At 35.0% G+C, this 17,735-nt stretch overlaps 1 protein-coding gene across 3 annotated transcripts in view; it reads right to left on the bottom strand.

Annotated features, from left to right (window-relative positions):
• Window positions 1–298: 298 nt before the first annotated feature.
• The window catches only part of GRIK2 (glutamate ionotropic receptor kainate type subunit 2), a 452,717-nt gene continuing 435,280 nt past the window's right edge, over window positions 299–17,735 (bottom strand). For all 3 annotated transcript variants that reach the window (XM_076333304.1, XM_076333303.1, XM_076333305.1), the window contains one exon: window positions 299–5,250. In XM_076333304.1, the coding sequence (XP_076189419.1) occupies window positions 5,086–5,250 (165 nt within the window). In that variant the 3' untranslated portion in view covers window positions 299–5,085. The remainder of the gene's footprint in view (window positions 5,251–17,735) is intronic.

Raw genomic sequence — 17,735 nt, 5'->3', positions numbered from 1 at the left:
TCTTTTTATGTGTTACCCTACTTTTTCCATTTTTAAGGTAGCTGATTTCATATTAAAACCTTTATAGAAGCTATGTGAACATGTTCTATATTCCTATACCCTGACCATGTAGGGAAATTTCCAGTAAGATGAGTCAGTGTGATAGTTCCTTTGGGTCGGTTTTATTATTTTTATTTTTTGATTATTCTATTGCTGTAGTGATTAGGATTTCAGATAATGAGCTAAAACAATATATTACTAGACTGGCAGTCAATCATATCACTATCACTTCAAACATCATTTAAGAAGATCTACTTTTTTTATTATTTATATAGCTCCATAGTTCATGGTGCTACATAGAACAAATCAAAGACAGATTCCCTGCCCCCTAAGAGCTTACAGTCTAGGCAAGTACAAGAACAACAGGAGATAACACAGGCAGGGGACAGAGAGGGGTAGTAAATGAAGAGATGGACAGTTAGATTACAGTCACATGAAAAGCTAGTGTGTTTATCTTAGTGGATACAAACTGGGGAAGTGCTTGAGTAACTTTATTTTTAATTAGAACTACATTTTATAGGAAAGCCAGAAGAAAAGGTTTTGAAAATAAATTTGAAAGTGTCAGAGGTGCTTGTAGGAAGGCAAAGAGGCAAGACTAGAAGGGAACGGGACACTAACATATTTGAGGTTGGAAAGCAATGATCTTGGATGTCAGACGAGTCAACCTCAGTGACCCTTTCATTTCCTACACATCTTTGAAAATATGACAAAAAGCACAATTGCTCCTGTACACCTAAACGCAGGCTGGTATCTTATTTTGCCTTTAATATTATATCAGTACACATTTGGGGACGTATTGGACAAAATTTTGATTTCTCTGAAGTAGGAGTTTTGACACTGCTTTCAAGGAAGTCAGCATTTTGATCATCATATTTTCTGATAGTTGATGTATTTGGAGACCCTAGTGTATTTGGAGACTAGAGTGAATTTGTGTCTAAAGTACTTTAAATATTTTTCTAATATCCTTACTATAATAATAATACAAAAATTATTTTATAGCATTATCTTTTATCTCTTTGTGTGCTGTTATCTCTGCTCATGACCCCTTTTCCCTGAAAACATTTTGATTTTGTAGAATATCAGGGCATTTCTCCTACTTCTATTTGAGGCTTTGGATTTTGGTGGGTTTTTTTCTTCATAAATTATGTCTTTTCCATTCTGAAATATTAACTAGTTAGTGTAGTAGGGCTAAACAGCATTATTTTGTTTTTTTGGAAGACACTATGGATGAAACCAGGAAGGATTATTGCACAGAGCCTCAAGTAATATAAACATGAAAGAACAGGTTCTTTCAAACCTATACTGAATTCTTCAATTGAAAATTGAGATAGAAACTTCAGAAAGTAATCTCTCATACAAACACTTCCAGATACTCCTTGGATATGTTTGTATTTGTGTATAGGAGAATACTATTAAATGGTCTGTTGGTGTCTATAATGGGCCAAATCCTCATTTACTATAAAGCATCACATATCTCTTGATTTCATCTAACTATTTGGCTCAGAACTTTCACTACCAGTCTTTCACAAATGACATTTCTCAAAAAGCTAAAGGTTCGGGTATTTTTTTTTTTCTTTTGTCACTTATTCTGTAATATCCACATAGTTATCTATTTCTATATGACCACGCTGAGACAACCTGAAGATCCAAACTGAGATCTTGAGAATCCTTAAAGATTATAGACTTCTATCTTCCTTGAAACAGAAACAGGGGAGAAGAAAAAGAAGTGCCATTCAGGTTTTACCTCCAATTTTCATCCACCAGGTAACACCATAGACTGATTTATAACTGCTTTAGAAGTCTTCTCTAGAGTGACATTCAAGGTCAGTCAGAGAAGCACCCATCATCCTGTCCTGGGAAATCAACAGACTAACTGAACTAGTATATGAAACCACATAAAGCAGTTATATATGGATTCTGAATCTTCATGGGCCAGATACTCAATTTTAGCTGGTGTAGTTCCATTGACTTCAATGACACTATAGAAATTTATACTGCATGAGCATTTGGGACTAAGCCATTCAGAGGCCTTTCAAAATGAGGGAGTTTTCTTCAGAATTGAGGATTTCCTTCATAACAGTGAAGGGAAAATGAACCATTGAGCTTTTTGGAGTACAAAACTACCAGTAGTATTTTCTACTACTTCGGGGGTCAACTCTTTCTTAGTCATTTTTCCTCAAATGTCTTAATTTTCTGTGAAAAATACAGAAATAATTACTAATGCACAACAAAGTAACAGTATGAATTAGTGTATGATTTTTAAAAAGAGCCATTATCCTACTATGAATCTGTAGAGCCATGCAGTTCTAATCTCAACCTTAAATACAAATCTCCAGTTACTTTGCATATTTCCCTTAATAATGGAAGGCTGAAATTCTTACTGAAATCTTAATTAAACCACACTACTTCTGCATTAGGATTCTTGTTCCTTGGGGAATTTTGACCCAATAAAATATTTGGGACATATTCTGCAATCACACTTATTTTGGCTTACATAAAGGTTAATGAGAATTAGTCATGTGCATCAGGGTGAGAATGGAACTCCTGCTTATTTCAACAACCTTAATGGAGATAAGAAAGGTTTGTTTGAATATAATACAGCATTTTATTACATGATTTTACAAATTTTATTGTAAATCATCAATCAAATGCAATAGCCAATTATTTTTTTCCATTCCAAACCATCATAATTAGGAGTTTTCATTGTGTTGTATGACAATTACTTTCTTTCCCTTTGTATTTTAAAGAATTAACTTAAATATGTATTATGTAAGTATACTCATTTTCAGAATCTTTGCTGAAGGCGTTTTTATCTTGTTTATACTTCAGACAAAGATAACCTGTTCTTTGTTATCACATAAATTGGGATGAAAATCTCACAAATATGAGAGAATTTGCTTTCTCAGTCCCTATTCACAATGGAAATGGCCAGCTCAGTCTCTATGAAGATTTATGACAACTGTGTAGTAGACAAAAACCTCCCCCTTCCCCCCCAAATTTCATGATGTAATTTCTACAATTTGGATGATGTAACTTATACTCCTTTGCTAGAAAAATTAAATTAAACCCCAGTAAACAAATTATCTCATTACTCACCAATGACTGATTATCTATGATAATTTTAAAGTTGTTTTTTTAATTTAGCCAGATGAATTTTTTTCCATATGAAGACCATCTTCATAATCTTTTTTGGTTGACATAACATTCCTACATAGCCCACCCTATACATTTTTTGTCAAGATACAAATAAATTTACAGTAGATGCAGGTGCAAGATTCGGCATCTGTAGGGCAGTATTTCAAAATGTCTAGGAACTCACCACAGGCAGAACATATAAATTAGCTTTGAAGCAGCTAAGAGCCAGATCCTGCAAAAACTTATCACAATGTGCTGTATTGGCTTCTCTCAGAAATCCCAGCAAATGCTCTGGCCACACCTTTAGTGGCAAGAATCGGCAGGATAGGGCACTAAGTTGAGGCTAAGTACCAGTACTGACACAAAGTACTGTACATATGTTGCTCAAATCACACAGCAAAAATAAAACAACTAAAACTGACATAATTTTAACGCTTTTTTTTTTTTTAATTTTGTGCATTGGATTCAAACAGCAGAGTGCACTTTAACTGTTATCACAATGTGGTCAAGAGGTCTGTGTCTTTTACCATTTACACACAATTGTTCATGACAGCATGTTATCAGCCTAGTGGAAACCAGGGGTGTAGCATGGTAAGCAGTGGTGGTAGTGCACCTATTTTTAATATTATCTAACTTGAAAATATGTCTCTTCTAAGATTCCTTTTTCTTGATAAAAATATTTTTCACCAAACGTTGGTGGTGCACACGCACTACCATTCATGCTTGGCATCACACCCCTGACAGAAACACATGTTCTTGTTTTGTTGATAAAAAGTATTACAAAAATTTCCATAGAAAAACTATTTTCATAGAAATCTTGCATTTCCACAAATAAACCTGAACATTTTTTTTTGGAAAAAAAAAAACTGCTCAAGAATTTTGTTCATTTAGTATTGTGACTGTATTGAAAAATGCAGTCCTCCTTAAAGTTCTCCACATTCACTTCTTTTAGGTGACCCATCCCACTTCCAATATTCACGAGAATTGCACAGGCTCCATTGAGTTCAATTAGTAGCAGGAACAAGGGTTTCAAAACCCATTCAGGCTAAAATGCAAGCCCTCTATATGTGAAATACACTGCTTCCCACCCCCCTCCCTCTTTTCACAATTAAAGAAAAAAAGTAATTGCTTATATCTAAAGGTTGTAAGATACATTCCTTTGTACTAAGGAAACTTTCATTCATCTAAAAATTGGGTCAAAATTATGGATTTATTTTGTTGTTTTTTTAGATCAAAGTTCCAGCCCAGGTAAATTTAAGTTACTGATTTTTTTTTATTATTATTATTTATTTACTTAGTTCAGTGACACAGACAGTCCAAAAAGCAGGTGAGCATCCTCATATTTATCCTTCTATTCATGGGATTCATGTTTCTTCACTTTAACATTTCTCCCATCCAGGAAGCTCATATTGCCTGTCCAGATGGTAGTTTCAGTCTACCAGCAGTTAACAACTCTTCCATGCTTGGAAGTTCAGAAGAACATATGGTTTCTTGTTCCACTATAGTTCTGAGATATTACTTTTACTAGACTCCTTCCATGGTTAGTATTGTCTTGGACATTTATTCTCCATCTCCTGGCAACCGTTGAACTTCAAAAGGAACCTGTAATTTCTCACTGAGACTGCATTTGAAACCAGCCACAAAACTCATATGGAACATTCATTCATTCAGTATGGTGGAAACCCATGACGAACAGTGTAACCCCGCAAAACTTGGTTGATCCATGATGCTTGTGATTCGAGTCTGGCCATTGCAACTGCTGAGATCACAGAGTCTCTAGTTCATAGACACAGCGGCATGAGGTAACTCATTTTATTTTGCACAGGTTGCATATTTCCACAGGAAACATTCTCGCAAGGTTGTTTGGAAAAAAGACGACAGTTTGTGCTTGGGGTATTTGGCTTCCCAGCTCTATGCCATGGTTTCTTTACCCGGCAACCTTCTGTCATTAAACGTGTGCATGTTGATAACTTCTTCTGTTTTCACAATAACAGGGGCCTGTGGCTTGTGTTTTAATCGACGCTGACACTTCAGAGACATCCTTAGCTCCTCTACCATGGCGCTACAGAAGGACCTCTACAGAGGGAAATAGAGGAAGAAGAAAAAAAAATATCTGTAAGAAATGTCTAGCTGCAGTGTCTAGAAGCAGATTCACTCTATTGGCACAGTCTTGTCAGTCCTGTAAGTTTGTTTTGTCTCAGCCTGGAGCTCATAACAAATTGCTGTCTTTTAATTATGCATCACATAATAATTAAAATTACTTATCAAGCTGTGATGACTCAGTGAAAAAATCACCTTGTCTCTACAATTATTTATCTGGCAGATACTGACTATGGATACATATGATACATAAAAATATTTCAAACATGTTCTGTTAACATAGTTTAGCTTTACAGGATAGTACCTGAATGTAACATGTATATTAGGTATTCAGTAAAATCTCCTTGCTCATATTTCAAAATAATACTTTTAATTTCTATATGATTAAAAAAGCTGTTCTTCAACAAATCAACAAGTCTTAGTGTAGGAATTTTACAAATTAATATTTAAATAGTGTTAAAATGCAGACCCATTACTGAAAACAAATATCTACTCCGTTATTTTTAATATCTTCTGTATCTAAACACTTCTTCCATTACTGACTATCATTTGTAGAGTATATATTTGCAAAAAATATTCAGTTTCATCAATCTTTATGAAAAGCATATTATCAGAAAAAGTTTATTTATGTTTTCATCAAAAGCTAGATCCTCAAAGCCCTTTTTCCATTTTACAGTGCAACAAATTTGAAAAGTAAAATAAAATCTCCCTTATTCCCTCAGTCTAACTGAATTCTCAACTGCTAATAGTGTGCTGAGCAATTAGCCTTCCTCAGTGTGAGAATTGGAGTGTGGATGAAATATGGAAGTAAAGAGGAGGAGTCTCAGTTTTGGGGTCTGTGAATTAACCACTTTTATCGTATAGTTTAACTTTAATGTTTTCCAGCTAATGGAGAAATGCATTAACTAAATAACACATCCCAGAGCCTGAAATGTTATGACAAGCCTCTGACAATTGCTCTCACCCAAAGTAAATTTGAGGTATAATCTAGCCCTTTGCATTTTGTTTTCTTAATAACTAATCTCCAGTCCAGGGAGAGGATCTGGAAAAAGAAAAAAAAAAAAAAAAAAGAAAAGGACAGAGCACCTGGAATTACTGTAGATATCTCTTGATCATTATTTGATTTTGTGTGATTAGTGGCAGATCATCAGTCAATATAATTGTCTAATTTATCTCCCCAATCAAGAACTTTATTTGTAAACTGTTACATCTCCATTATTCATACAAACCGGAAGTTTGGAGATTAGATCCAGAAAATATTTAAGCACCTCACCCTACCTAGTTCTTTGGGAACCTAAATTGAAACTGTGTTCATCAAAACCTGCATTCAGCTTCCAACCTCCAGGGCCGAAGGCACTTTGAGCAGTAAGGCACTCAATTTTCCACATTAAACTTTATAGGTTTGTCCATAGTCAGTAGAAATTCTGCTAAACACATTGGTGCTTGTCTTAGTCCTGGATCCCACCAGAATTCACACTCAAGTTCTCCATGCATAAGGTCATCAATTCAGTAGGTGTGCTCTCAAAGGATCTAACAAATCAAGTTCCTCAAAAAAAAGTGGCAACTGCTAAAGAACTGCGTGTGGCAGACATGACAATTTTCTTCTGTGTAGCCATTCATTAGCTGGAGCATTAGAGCTGAATGTGAGACACGTTTGAGAGTGTCAGTTCAACAGTGTCTTCGGCTGGAGGAGATTTACGCTTCAGTGTCTCAGCAAAGGGCTGTAACTTACAGGTGTTAGACCATTCCAAGGTGAAAACACTTGCAGTTTCCACCTACTGATCCTGTTCCACTTTGCACAGAAGCGGTTAACAGAGGCAGAGCAGGAGAAAGGGAGAGAGGGAGACCGCAGGCTGTTCTGTAGATTAGGGAATATAGCACACAGGGGTAGAGGAAAGGCTTCAGTGGTAGTTCATGTTTCAGTGACAACTTCAATATTTTTATGTAACATTCTGTTTAGCGCAAAAGAGTGCAAACATGAATTGTCTCAGTCATGGGTTAGAACTGAACCTGAATCCCCCAAATACTGAACAAATGTCCTCTTCTCTAATCCTTTGCATGAATAAGGGAATAGGCAGGTGGGAAGGAAAGGGTAATCTTACTCTGACTGTGATACTCTTTCTTTCAAACATTCCTTTCTCCTGCTGAGTTTGAAATAAAGGTATGACACCTACTCAACTTATGATAGAGAGAACTACAACTAAGAAAAGTTTAAGTTGTGAATCCAAAGGAGAGGAAGGTATGTCTTTATGGTGCAGAGTCAAGCACAAGTCTTTCAGAGGCCAAAGTTCAAGACAAAATTTGTCGTTTCTGGCTGGCTACATGGAGTGACTTCTGCAATAGACACTCATTAGCAATCCTTTTTAAAAACGTTCCGGTGCACTGGGTTGACATCCAAAACAGAACTTATGGCTTTCATTGTGTGAATGAGGTGGCTAAAATTTCTAATTGAATGGTCTGAGCTGTAATATGGCAGATCTTCATGCATAAGGTATCTTTGCTTAGGACTGTGTACAAAGCAGGAAACTGTACCTCCTTCTTATCCAGCTACACGTTGAAAGAAAATAATTCAATTCTTCTAGACTTTCTCTTTTTTTTAAGAAAGTGCTGTTGTTTAACATCAGAACTGCAGTTATGATTATGAGTCTGAAATTAACCCTGAGATCTTGCGAAAGGGCAAGATTTAATTTAATATTCCCTAATGGCTTACAGGTTAAATTGCTAAGGCTTGCAGATCTTGGCATTTTCACTATGTGGGGAACCTAGCACATAACTCAGGAATGTCACGGGGAATCCATTAAGAAGTAAATGCTGCAACTCTCAGTGTTACACCACCTCCGGCCATTATATGGCTCCCACCTCTGGAGTCAAAGACCTAACTGAAACATTCTGAGGAACAAAATCCTTCTAAATTTAGAAATGGTGCATTAGCACTTAACACCTTCAAGATTGTGTCCCTTGGGTTTTTTGCCAAGACGTCTAACAAGAGTGCTGAAACAGAGTGAATCCTTTTCAAGATGCATCAATCCACCAAAACCTTTTGCAAAGATCTGCGAACACTTACCAAAGGGTATAAATTTTCAGTAATATCAGAAGGAACAGGATTACAATCAATAGCCAAGAGGTAAGAAGATACATGTACTTGATGCCAACATTCTGAAATATCCTGAAAATGAGATCTCCAGAAACTTACCAACACATTTTATCTGAGAATTTTACCTGGATCTGAAAACTCATTAAATGAGAAATGTTGGCAAGACTGACAGTCTTAAAAAGGCAGTTAACAAATTTTGAGATAGTTATTTTATCTAGAAAATTCTTCCATTCTGTGTTTTCAAATTATTTGGTATAAATTAAGTTCATGGGAACTTATCTGCATATATTGTATTAAAAAAATGATTTAATTACTTCATTTCCTAAATTTTTTATGTATGCTATGTATTTTAAAATATCAAATGTCTGAAAACAGTAAACAGTATTAGCTCCCAGACAGTACCATTGTTTTGGTAACTGAGTACTCAATAAGAGAAATATTACATCTCTTTTTTTTTTTTTTTTAATTTGCAAATTTCACTTACTCATGTGTTTTAAAAAAGATGAATTCAAGGCTATGTAAAAGTTCATGACCTGGATGCTTATTCTTCTTTGGGTTCTATCTGAGAAATATAAGGAAGAGTTTTCCCACATATTGCAAAATCATGTTCAAAAAAAGTTTACAAAGGAATACTTTATGTTTGACCTTTTTTTCATTAGAAATTCTTTTCTTGTTTTGTTTCAATTCCAACCTGTGTACAGTCTCCATTTTCTGTACAGTTAAACTTTGTGTTCTTTCACTGTTAGGATACAACTTTTGGAGTAATAAGACATGAAAAAAAGAAGCAGCCCTAGAAAACTTTTTTTGTGACAGATAAATGACATTTTCAGATATGATTTTAGAAAATATAATCCAATGTCTTGATCCTGATTTCAATTGACCATTCAGATTGTTAAGGAAACACAGTGAAATGTTTACAGAACTATAGGTTATATTTCAAAACTGTTGTCCGTCATGAAATTGAGCACTTTTAGTATATATTACAAGACTCTCCGCTTAATTCAAAGAAAATAACCTTTTGCCCCTGACTTACCTTCCACACTGCAGGCATGTTACAAGAACATCTGTTATTATTGATTTTTCACCAACCCTTACAAAATCATAAGTTGTCTTCTTAAATGTTACCAGAAAGTAAATGCTGCCTCCAAGTCATCTTAGATCTGATCTAATCAAATAGTAGAAGAGTTGAAGGAAGGCATACAGTTCTCTAAACACTAGTACAGTTAAGTGCAACTGTTTTGTTGCAGCAAAACAATCACTATAAAAGATAGAAAAAAGAGCTGCAATTCTAAGTGGGGAGTTCAAGTGTACAAAAGAAAATTTTAATCAGACCTGTAGTTCTTAGTCTTTTAACACAAAACAATTTTGAAAAAGCTCATCTCCTTAAGAGGAGTAAAGTAACTGATACCTCTTTCATTTACCACAGCTGACAGCTCACAAGTCATGCAGAATCGAGATAATAATTTTGCGAAAAGTTACCACTGTTTACTATCTATTTAGAAAGCTTGTGTATGGCTTTACGGCCTGAGAAAAAAACCATATCTTTGCATGTATGTATTAATATGAAAGCTAGACAATATATAAACTGTGTTCATTATATTGCTTTATAGGAATTTAGAAAGATAATTAGAAATCATATTAGCATTTGTTAGACACAGAATTATGAGACTATCACCATAGATTTTGCTTTTAACAGCCTAAAAAGAGCAACAGGAAGACAGGAATGGCATGCCTGCACCACTCTCAACATTCTGATTTAAATGAAAAATATTCAATGTGTTTTAAATATAAAAATCTCTAATCACTTGCTGGTTTTTATTTTTTTTCCCTCTGATGCAGTTTATATAAAGTTGACTGTCAACATTCAATAAAAAACTGTAAGATTTACTCAGAAGTTCATTACTTCCAGTCTTGCGCGTCAGATATTATTTATTTAATTTTCTTAAAACAGTAACAGCGGTAATCCTGCATCATCTTGTCATGTTATGGGTCAGTGTTCTAACATCTAGTAGGATATATCAATCAAACTGTTTTTCATCTTCTTGAAGTTAGCTGAGAATGAATGCACAGCGCTACCCTGACCCTCCCTCCTAATCAGTTTCTGCTTCCATATGCCACTCCTCCAGGGATTTTGAATGTCTGTATGGAAAACCTGTCAATCTTAAATCCCCGAGACAGAAACATGAATCCTAGCAAAATGTTGACTTAGGATCACAAAGAGATGAACAATTAATGGAATGAAAAATAACCTCAGAAAAAGAGAAATCATATTTCATTGTAGCTGAAGAATTACCATTTCAAAAAAGTTAAAGTGTACTTGTAATGATCAGATTTTTAGGTTCTTAGTTATATACCTAGCCTTAGATGTGATAGTTGATCGAAGGTTGTACACATATTTATGTATATACACATATATCTATAAGTGTATATAGATATATGTAATATAATATGGTTACATTAAAAATATTTTGCCACAGACTTTTCTGATGTAGCACCTTTCCAATCCATAGCAAGTATAATGCACAAGTACACTGCAGACTAAGTTCACAACAATTAGCTGAAAATATCACCAATATATTCTCAATTTCAGATTTAGCAATTATTGCTTTTTTGGTAGAAGTAAAATGAGCAGCCATTTTAGGAAGTTATTTTCAGGCCAAAATGTATGGGAGATTTCATTGCCTACTCAAATACAGGCAATAATACCAAGCATAATGAAAATTATAATTCTGTAAATTAAGCTTTGCTTCCACCATAGTATCTACAAAGTCAAGACTGGAAGAGCTGTTCCGGGCAGCTTGGTGAAGCATTAGGTGCTTCACCCTGTAACTGAACTGAATGCTGATTGTTTCACGGACTTTTCTAGCTATTTTATGGAGAGGATCAACAGGAATTTGATGAGACTGACCCTTCCTGTAACAAAATAACACTGAAATAATCTTCCACGGGCTGAAGTGCTAAGTGAGTTTTAGAGTTATGAGATGAACTTAGATGACATACAGGACCTCATTGCAGGCCACTTCTAGCATAGATTGTTAATGTCTCCCAGTGGAACAATAAGATTCCAGCTTGCCTTAAATGATCTGTTCAATAAATTATCAACCGGTGTCCAAAAAACCAATTCAGCCACTCTCAAATTCTAAAATTTATTTCCTGACAAAACAAAATGCACTCTGGTGGATGAGAGAGACTTCTGGTAAAGCAACTCTGTTTCCATTTAAAGTCTTCTGAAACTATTTAACCTGGTTTCCAGTCTGAGTGCAGCCTGACAGCTATACTAGTTCCTGTGGCTGATGGGGAACTCCTATCAGTGCAGAAAGCTTTTTCAAAGGTGGCTTTGTTTAGCTCTGCCAGCAGCCTTTCTGGCCATCGCAGTGACCATGATGTTATTCTGACTCACCTGTGGACCTAGGCTGGGGCAGATGGGATTGCACTTGTGTGGTTCCACTCTTTCCTCTCAGAGAAATCCCAGAGGATGGCATAGGGCAATTGCTCATCAGCCCCGAGGGCTCTCTCTCATGCGAGATTCCACAAGGTTTCATCCTGTCATCTCTCCTTTCAACATGTATATGAGGCCACTGAGGAGATAATGAAATAATTTGGGCTGTGGTGTCATGGGCACGCAGATGATATACAGTCCTACTCTCTTGTCAGACCAGGATGGTGCAGTCATTTTGTGCTTCCAGTACCTGGCTGAAATAGGGGTATGATGGCAGCTTAATCCCAGGGAGATAGGTGCTATGTTGGACAAGTAAAGGGAAGCATTCAGAAGATACTATCTACCCTTCTAATTCAGTTCCACCTCTTGTGAAAGAGGCTTACAGTCTCAGATTTCTCCAGGTTCCTAAGTTTGGTTCTGGGTTTTCAAATTGAATCAGTGGTGATAAATACTGTTTGTCACTTGTGTTCCAGTCAGTGGCAATAATTTCTACTGGTATGAAGCTTCCCACACCGGTCCAGGTCTTCTTCCAGAACACATTACTGAAGTACAGTGTCCATGGACAATGGCTACAAATGACTGCCAGGCTGATAGCACTTTAATAAGTGCTGATAGCAATTCATAGTAGCTGCCGCTGAGCAAATAAAAAACAGAATATATGGTACTGCCTATCTGATTTAGAATGATATCCAGTGCAACATTGTAATAGTTCTGTATGTTGTGATCACAGCTGTGCAGGGTATTTCTCTGCCTTTCAGCAGAGATGATCCTGATTGCACTGAAATCAGTCACCTGAGATCTTGCGCTCTCAGCAACTGGATGTGAAAGTTCATTCACCTGTTAAATCATTGTTGATCCTAGATCTAAATTCATTCTCTGTTCGTCCAAGGAAGGTCAGGTTTGTTGATCTTCAGGCATGGTGAAAGGAAGTGATGATGATATGTAATTAATCCTTTGGAGTATGAATCTATCTGGATTAAAATACTGTATATAACACCATATAGTTTAATTTGAAAATAAATAGTCCATCTTACAGAGACATTTTAGAAAATAAATACAACCTTTCTTACCTGAGTTTAGCTGTATCTAAACAGCTTTTTTTTAAAGTTTGCTGAGCTAAAGTCCACTATACATTATTCACTGTAAAAATTTATACTAGTTTTATAATTCAATGTGATAGTATAAACTTAACATAAAATTTGGCATGGCCTCAAATCATATTGAACAGAGAGATACTATTAGTATTAATTTAATGCCAACAGTTTCTACTGTTTTAGAAACACTAACTATTATAGTCATATTGCAGTACATAATATCAAAATGGTTAGCATCCATTTCTCTATAATTACATGGTTTCATCTGGCAGTCTAGGATATTTTCTCAATCTAAAAGGCAGCTGGAACTGCTTGTTGTTACTTTGCTGGCTTATAGAAAAGTCAAAGTAATCTAAATCAGATGAACTAAACTGTGTTTGCTACTACACTTAACTTAGTATAGCTGATTAATTCAAAATGCAAAGATTAATATTTATATATTAAAATATTTGTATACATGACATGATAAAGTAATATTTAGGGGAAGACAATGAAAAATTATTGGAGACATGAATGTTCTATAATCTGACATTTTTTTCCTTGAGAATGAAGAAAATATTTTTTTTTCAGGAGCCAATAATTATATAATGTGAATGTTTCTTCTTTCTACTGATGAGTGAAAATGAACTATACTTGCTATAAAATAAATGACATGTAGGGGTTTCCAAAAATGTTTTCTACAACTTTAAATTATTGTCAAACAAAATATTCCATGACCCAGACCTGTAATTTAAGCCCTGATCTTCAAGTGAATATCTATGGAGTGATAGTGAGCCTCCTGAAATCATATACCTACATTTGTACTTGTGCAATGGTGACCTTTACATACATTTCTAATCTTTCTGTTCTTTGTTTCTTGAATGATATAAATTAAGACATTAAATATACCTCAGAAGCAAGGTCCATTACCAAATAGATACTGGTTGAGCTGCAATCAAAAATCAAAATGGAGATCTTGGTTTTGATGTTTTATTGTTTGCAAATGATTTTTAAAATGCCACAGTCAGTCAAATTGCTTTTTTCCACTTTTTCCATTTTTGTCTTTTCATATCTTTTTTTTTCTGTGAAAGGTGGGAGGTTTTGTGGGTTTGATTTTGTTTTTTGAGGTTTTTGTTTTGTTTTGTTGGTTTTTGTAACAGTTCCTTCCATTAGAAAAAATCCTCTAATATGTACTTAGGTGGTTTCCGAGAGGGCATTTAATTATAATTAATACCTCAACTTCAAGTAATCTGTACACTTACACACACACAAATTAGCCATACAAGTCTATACATCCACATACAGTGCTCAAGGGAGTACAGGATGATAGAAGTTCCCAATTTTCCAACTGCATATCTGCAGAATGCAATGTGCTAAACTTGGAAAAACATTTCCTTTTATGAGCTGTCACAGCTCTTGCTGCTTTTCCCAGCCAACATTAAAAATTCTGAGGTTACTCCATTACAAAATGTGACATGACAATACAGACTACATCACTGACTGTATGTTGCATAAAAGTTACTTGGGATATAAATCCCAAAGCTTTACTTTGATTTACCAAGAATGGCCACATTCTTTGTTTATTGTAGCCTGAGGAACAGGCTTTTCAACTTTAAAATCTTTTGAACTTGCCTCCCCCTGGAAAGGAAAAAAAAAAAAATCACTAGGCTAGGATTTACTTTGGGGTTTTTCCAAAACTATTAAAAATTACTGTCCCAAATATCAAAGGCTTTTGATGTTAAACTCTTAGGATTATTCTCTGAACTCCAATAACACTGACATAACTGCATTTTTTGAGTAAATAATGAAAAATATTTTAATGGAAACTAATTTAGTGACATTTGAAAAAAAAAACCTAAAATATTCTGGTAAAGTAAGAATAGATTCTAAAGATCTTTTCATTTTTCATAGGAAATTATTATGGTAATGTTGTTTTGCACTGTTCTTAAGATAACAATTAAAACAAAGATGGAAATACTGACTTTCTACATATCCTGCTGATAAAGAAGCATCCACAATATTTCAGTACTGATTAACTTCTTCCTGTAAGACTATTCCACATAGGACAAGTTACATGTATGCACTTTGCTCACCTCAGTTCTAAAAAGAAGCATTCTAAGACATAATGAATTGAATTTATCCTGGTGCAAACAGATTGTAGGACCTTGGCAAATAAACTCAGGTTAGCATTTATACTAACTTCATGTAAACAAATCAAGAATAGTTAAGCCGTATTTGAGAGAAGCACAATCAGGACATGGTGTCAACTGTTTATGGTTACAGTACAACAGCTTTTTCAGCATAGCAGCCCTTGGTCCCTCCTTGCCTCTTAGGAAGGGTGTAGGTCCACAACATTAATAAAACCAGGTTTCAAGATAACTTCTCAAGCCAACGACACCTTCTCCCAAGAAACCCTGACCAGGATAGCTACAAGGACAACCATTTGCAAGGGTGACAACAAGCAATGTTCTATACATTCTTGACACTGCCTTCAGCAATACTGTGAATTTCATCCTAAAGTTTTGAGTAGTGCACACATAGTTTCTACCACACAGCTGACATTTATGGTAATATCTAATCACTGTGTGAAGGTGGTATTAAAATGGAAGTAATCTCAGAGAAGACTTTAAAAAAAAAAAACCCACACAAAACAAAAATGAAGGAAAGGTCAATAAATTCTCAAACTGAGAATCATCAATATCTTATGTTAAATATTAATGGTCTTCAAGGTCAATGTTTTCCCTGGCCTTTATGATAATAATATGAGCTATACAAAACTAAATGTATGAAATGGACATAAACCCATAACACATTGAAGCACATCAATAAAAAGAAAAAAAAGAAAAAGGACATAGTAATTGTTTTAAATGGCTTCTGTTTCTAACATTGCTTATTCACTACCCTCTGAGTGCCTGTTAAAATCAGGGAGCAGGTCATTCACCAGCAAAAGCAATTATAAAATGCTAATGCCTGAGCATTTATTGTCAAGATTGGCTAGATAAAAAAGGTCTGCTTCATAACATGTTTCCAAGCAGATGACATAAGTAGATGTTTGTATTGTAAACAATAGGAAAGAATACAAGCATTTAGCATTTTTCAGAAAGGCTGCAATTAAAAAATAGGTGAGCATTGTGACATAAATTCTATTAAAAAGTAACAATTAAATTTCCTTCTGAGAAATTAGAAGGCACCATCTTGTGGTTACTCTGCAGGAATGCAGTCAGGACAGCCTCCGACCTCCCATCTCCTCCTACGCCTTCCCAATGTGTCAACTGGAATGTCAAAATTCTGCCATAGACAAGGACAATGCTTTGTCATTCCCAATACACCCTCTGAAAAAAGTCAGTGACACTATGTACTAGGTAGGACTAGAGGAGTTATTTAGCTCAAAATATACCCCAGGTTATCACATTACTCAAATGTGTGTTTGAGGTAGACAGCAAGTTCAGCATTATTGGCAATTGTAGCAAAAAACACACTTAATTTCTATTAAGTTTAAGATCAAATACTACCACAGCCTAAAGTTTCTGCAGCTCAGTAAAGCTGCATGAATTTTTGAGCCAGCTAAGATCAGAAACTTCTATTCCTGTTATCCTTACATTGTCAAAACCAAAACATGGTTTGTGCGTTTTGCAGATGGTGTTAGAAATTTTTGTTAACAATTTATTTTGGGCAAGAGTCAACCAGTTAAGTTTGTGCCATCTTCAAAGACATAGTTAGTCTCATATACAGGTCACAGTTCAGCATTCAGAATTTCTTGTTCAATAGAATCTTCAGTTGTAAGTAAAACACTGTTTTGTATGTAATACACATGTATATTCACAGCTACTGATGTCTACTTTTGGTCCAGTCCTGCTAGCTGCTCATTCATTGTACCTTGTGAGATATACTATCCAGACTGATCTTTCTCATCTCAATTGTGTATCTAAGCAGTGAATTATTTACCATGGAAAGTTCAATTGTTTTTGTCTTCTTTGAGAAATGTATGTAAAATATAAACCAGTATCAATATATTTATTGTTTTTATTGCTTTTATAATCAATTATAAACAAATAACTATTTCAGAGAGACTAATTTAACTGATGTTTAGGTTATGATTTGATTGTATAACTCCAGAAATACTTTGTTGGTGTTACTCTTTTAGTACGCTGTAAGATTTAATCTAGTATTTTGTATTATAGGAAGTCTATAACCAGATCTCCCCTAGTGAAACAAACAGTTAAGGTACGCTGATATGTGTCTCATTTCACATTTTTTGAAGTACTTAACAGTTCAAAATTAATAAAATGTACATCTGCTATTTTTTCACAAGCAGACCTAGTTCTGACCTGCTATAAATGATAGTAGAATTGAATCTATATATTGTTCTTTTCACATCCATCAGATCTGGATCTTCTAGAAAATACTTAGTAAATTAGGACACTCATATTTTAAACAAACTAGCCATAGTAAGTGTCAGTGACTGACAGTCTAACTGTGAAAACATCCAGGCTTATCTTTGCTTTTGAAAGGTGTCAATAAAAGAGGAATTTCTCTGTGTCTACAAAGTGTTGTGGTGGCATGCATTCATCTGTTTTCCAGAAAGACTAAAGCTAGTGTCACACGTTTCCTTTGGATTTTTAAGCACATCAGGAGCATGGATGTTCTGAACCACTTTGGTTACAAGATGCAACAGGTTTTTGGCAAATAACACAATCTCGTCTACTGTTTTTCTGGGCTCAATTCCTTTCAAGATTTCCTTTCAAGATTTCACTCCTCTAACTAGGTTCACACCAGCCAATGTCTCTGTTTACGTGTGCACTCCAGGAAGGGCTGACATTGAAAATGCTAAAAAAACATATCCAGATTATACACT

Source organism: Aptenodytes patagonicus, chromosome 3 (genome assembly GCF_965638725.1).
Source record: "Aptenodytes patagonicus chromosome 3, bAptPat1.pri.cur, whole genome shotgun sequence".
Classification (NCBI taxonomy): domain Eukaryota; kingdom Metazoa; phylum Chordata; class Aves; order Sphenisciformes; family Spheniscidae; genus Aptenodytes; species Aptenodytes patagonicus.
The sequence above is the reverse complement of the archived record's forward strand: the minus strand, read 5'-3'. Positions and strand labels throughout refer to the sequence as shown.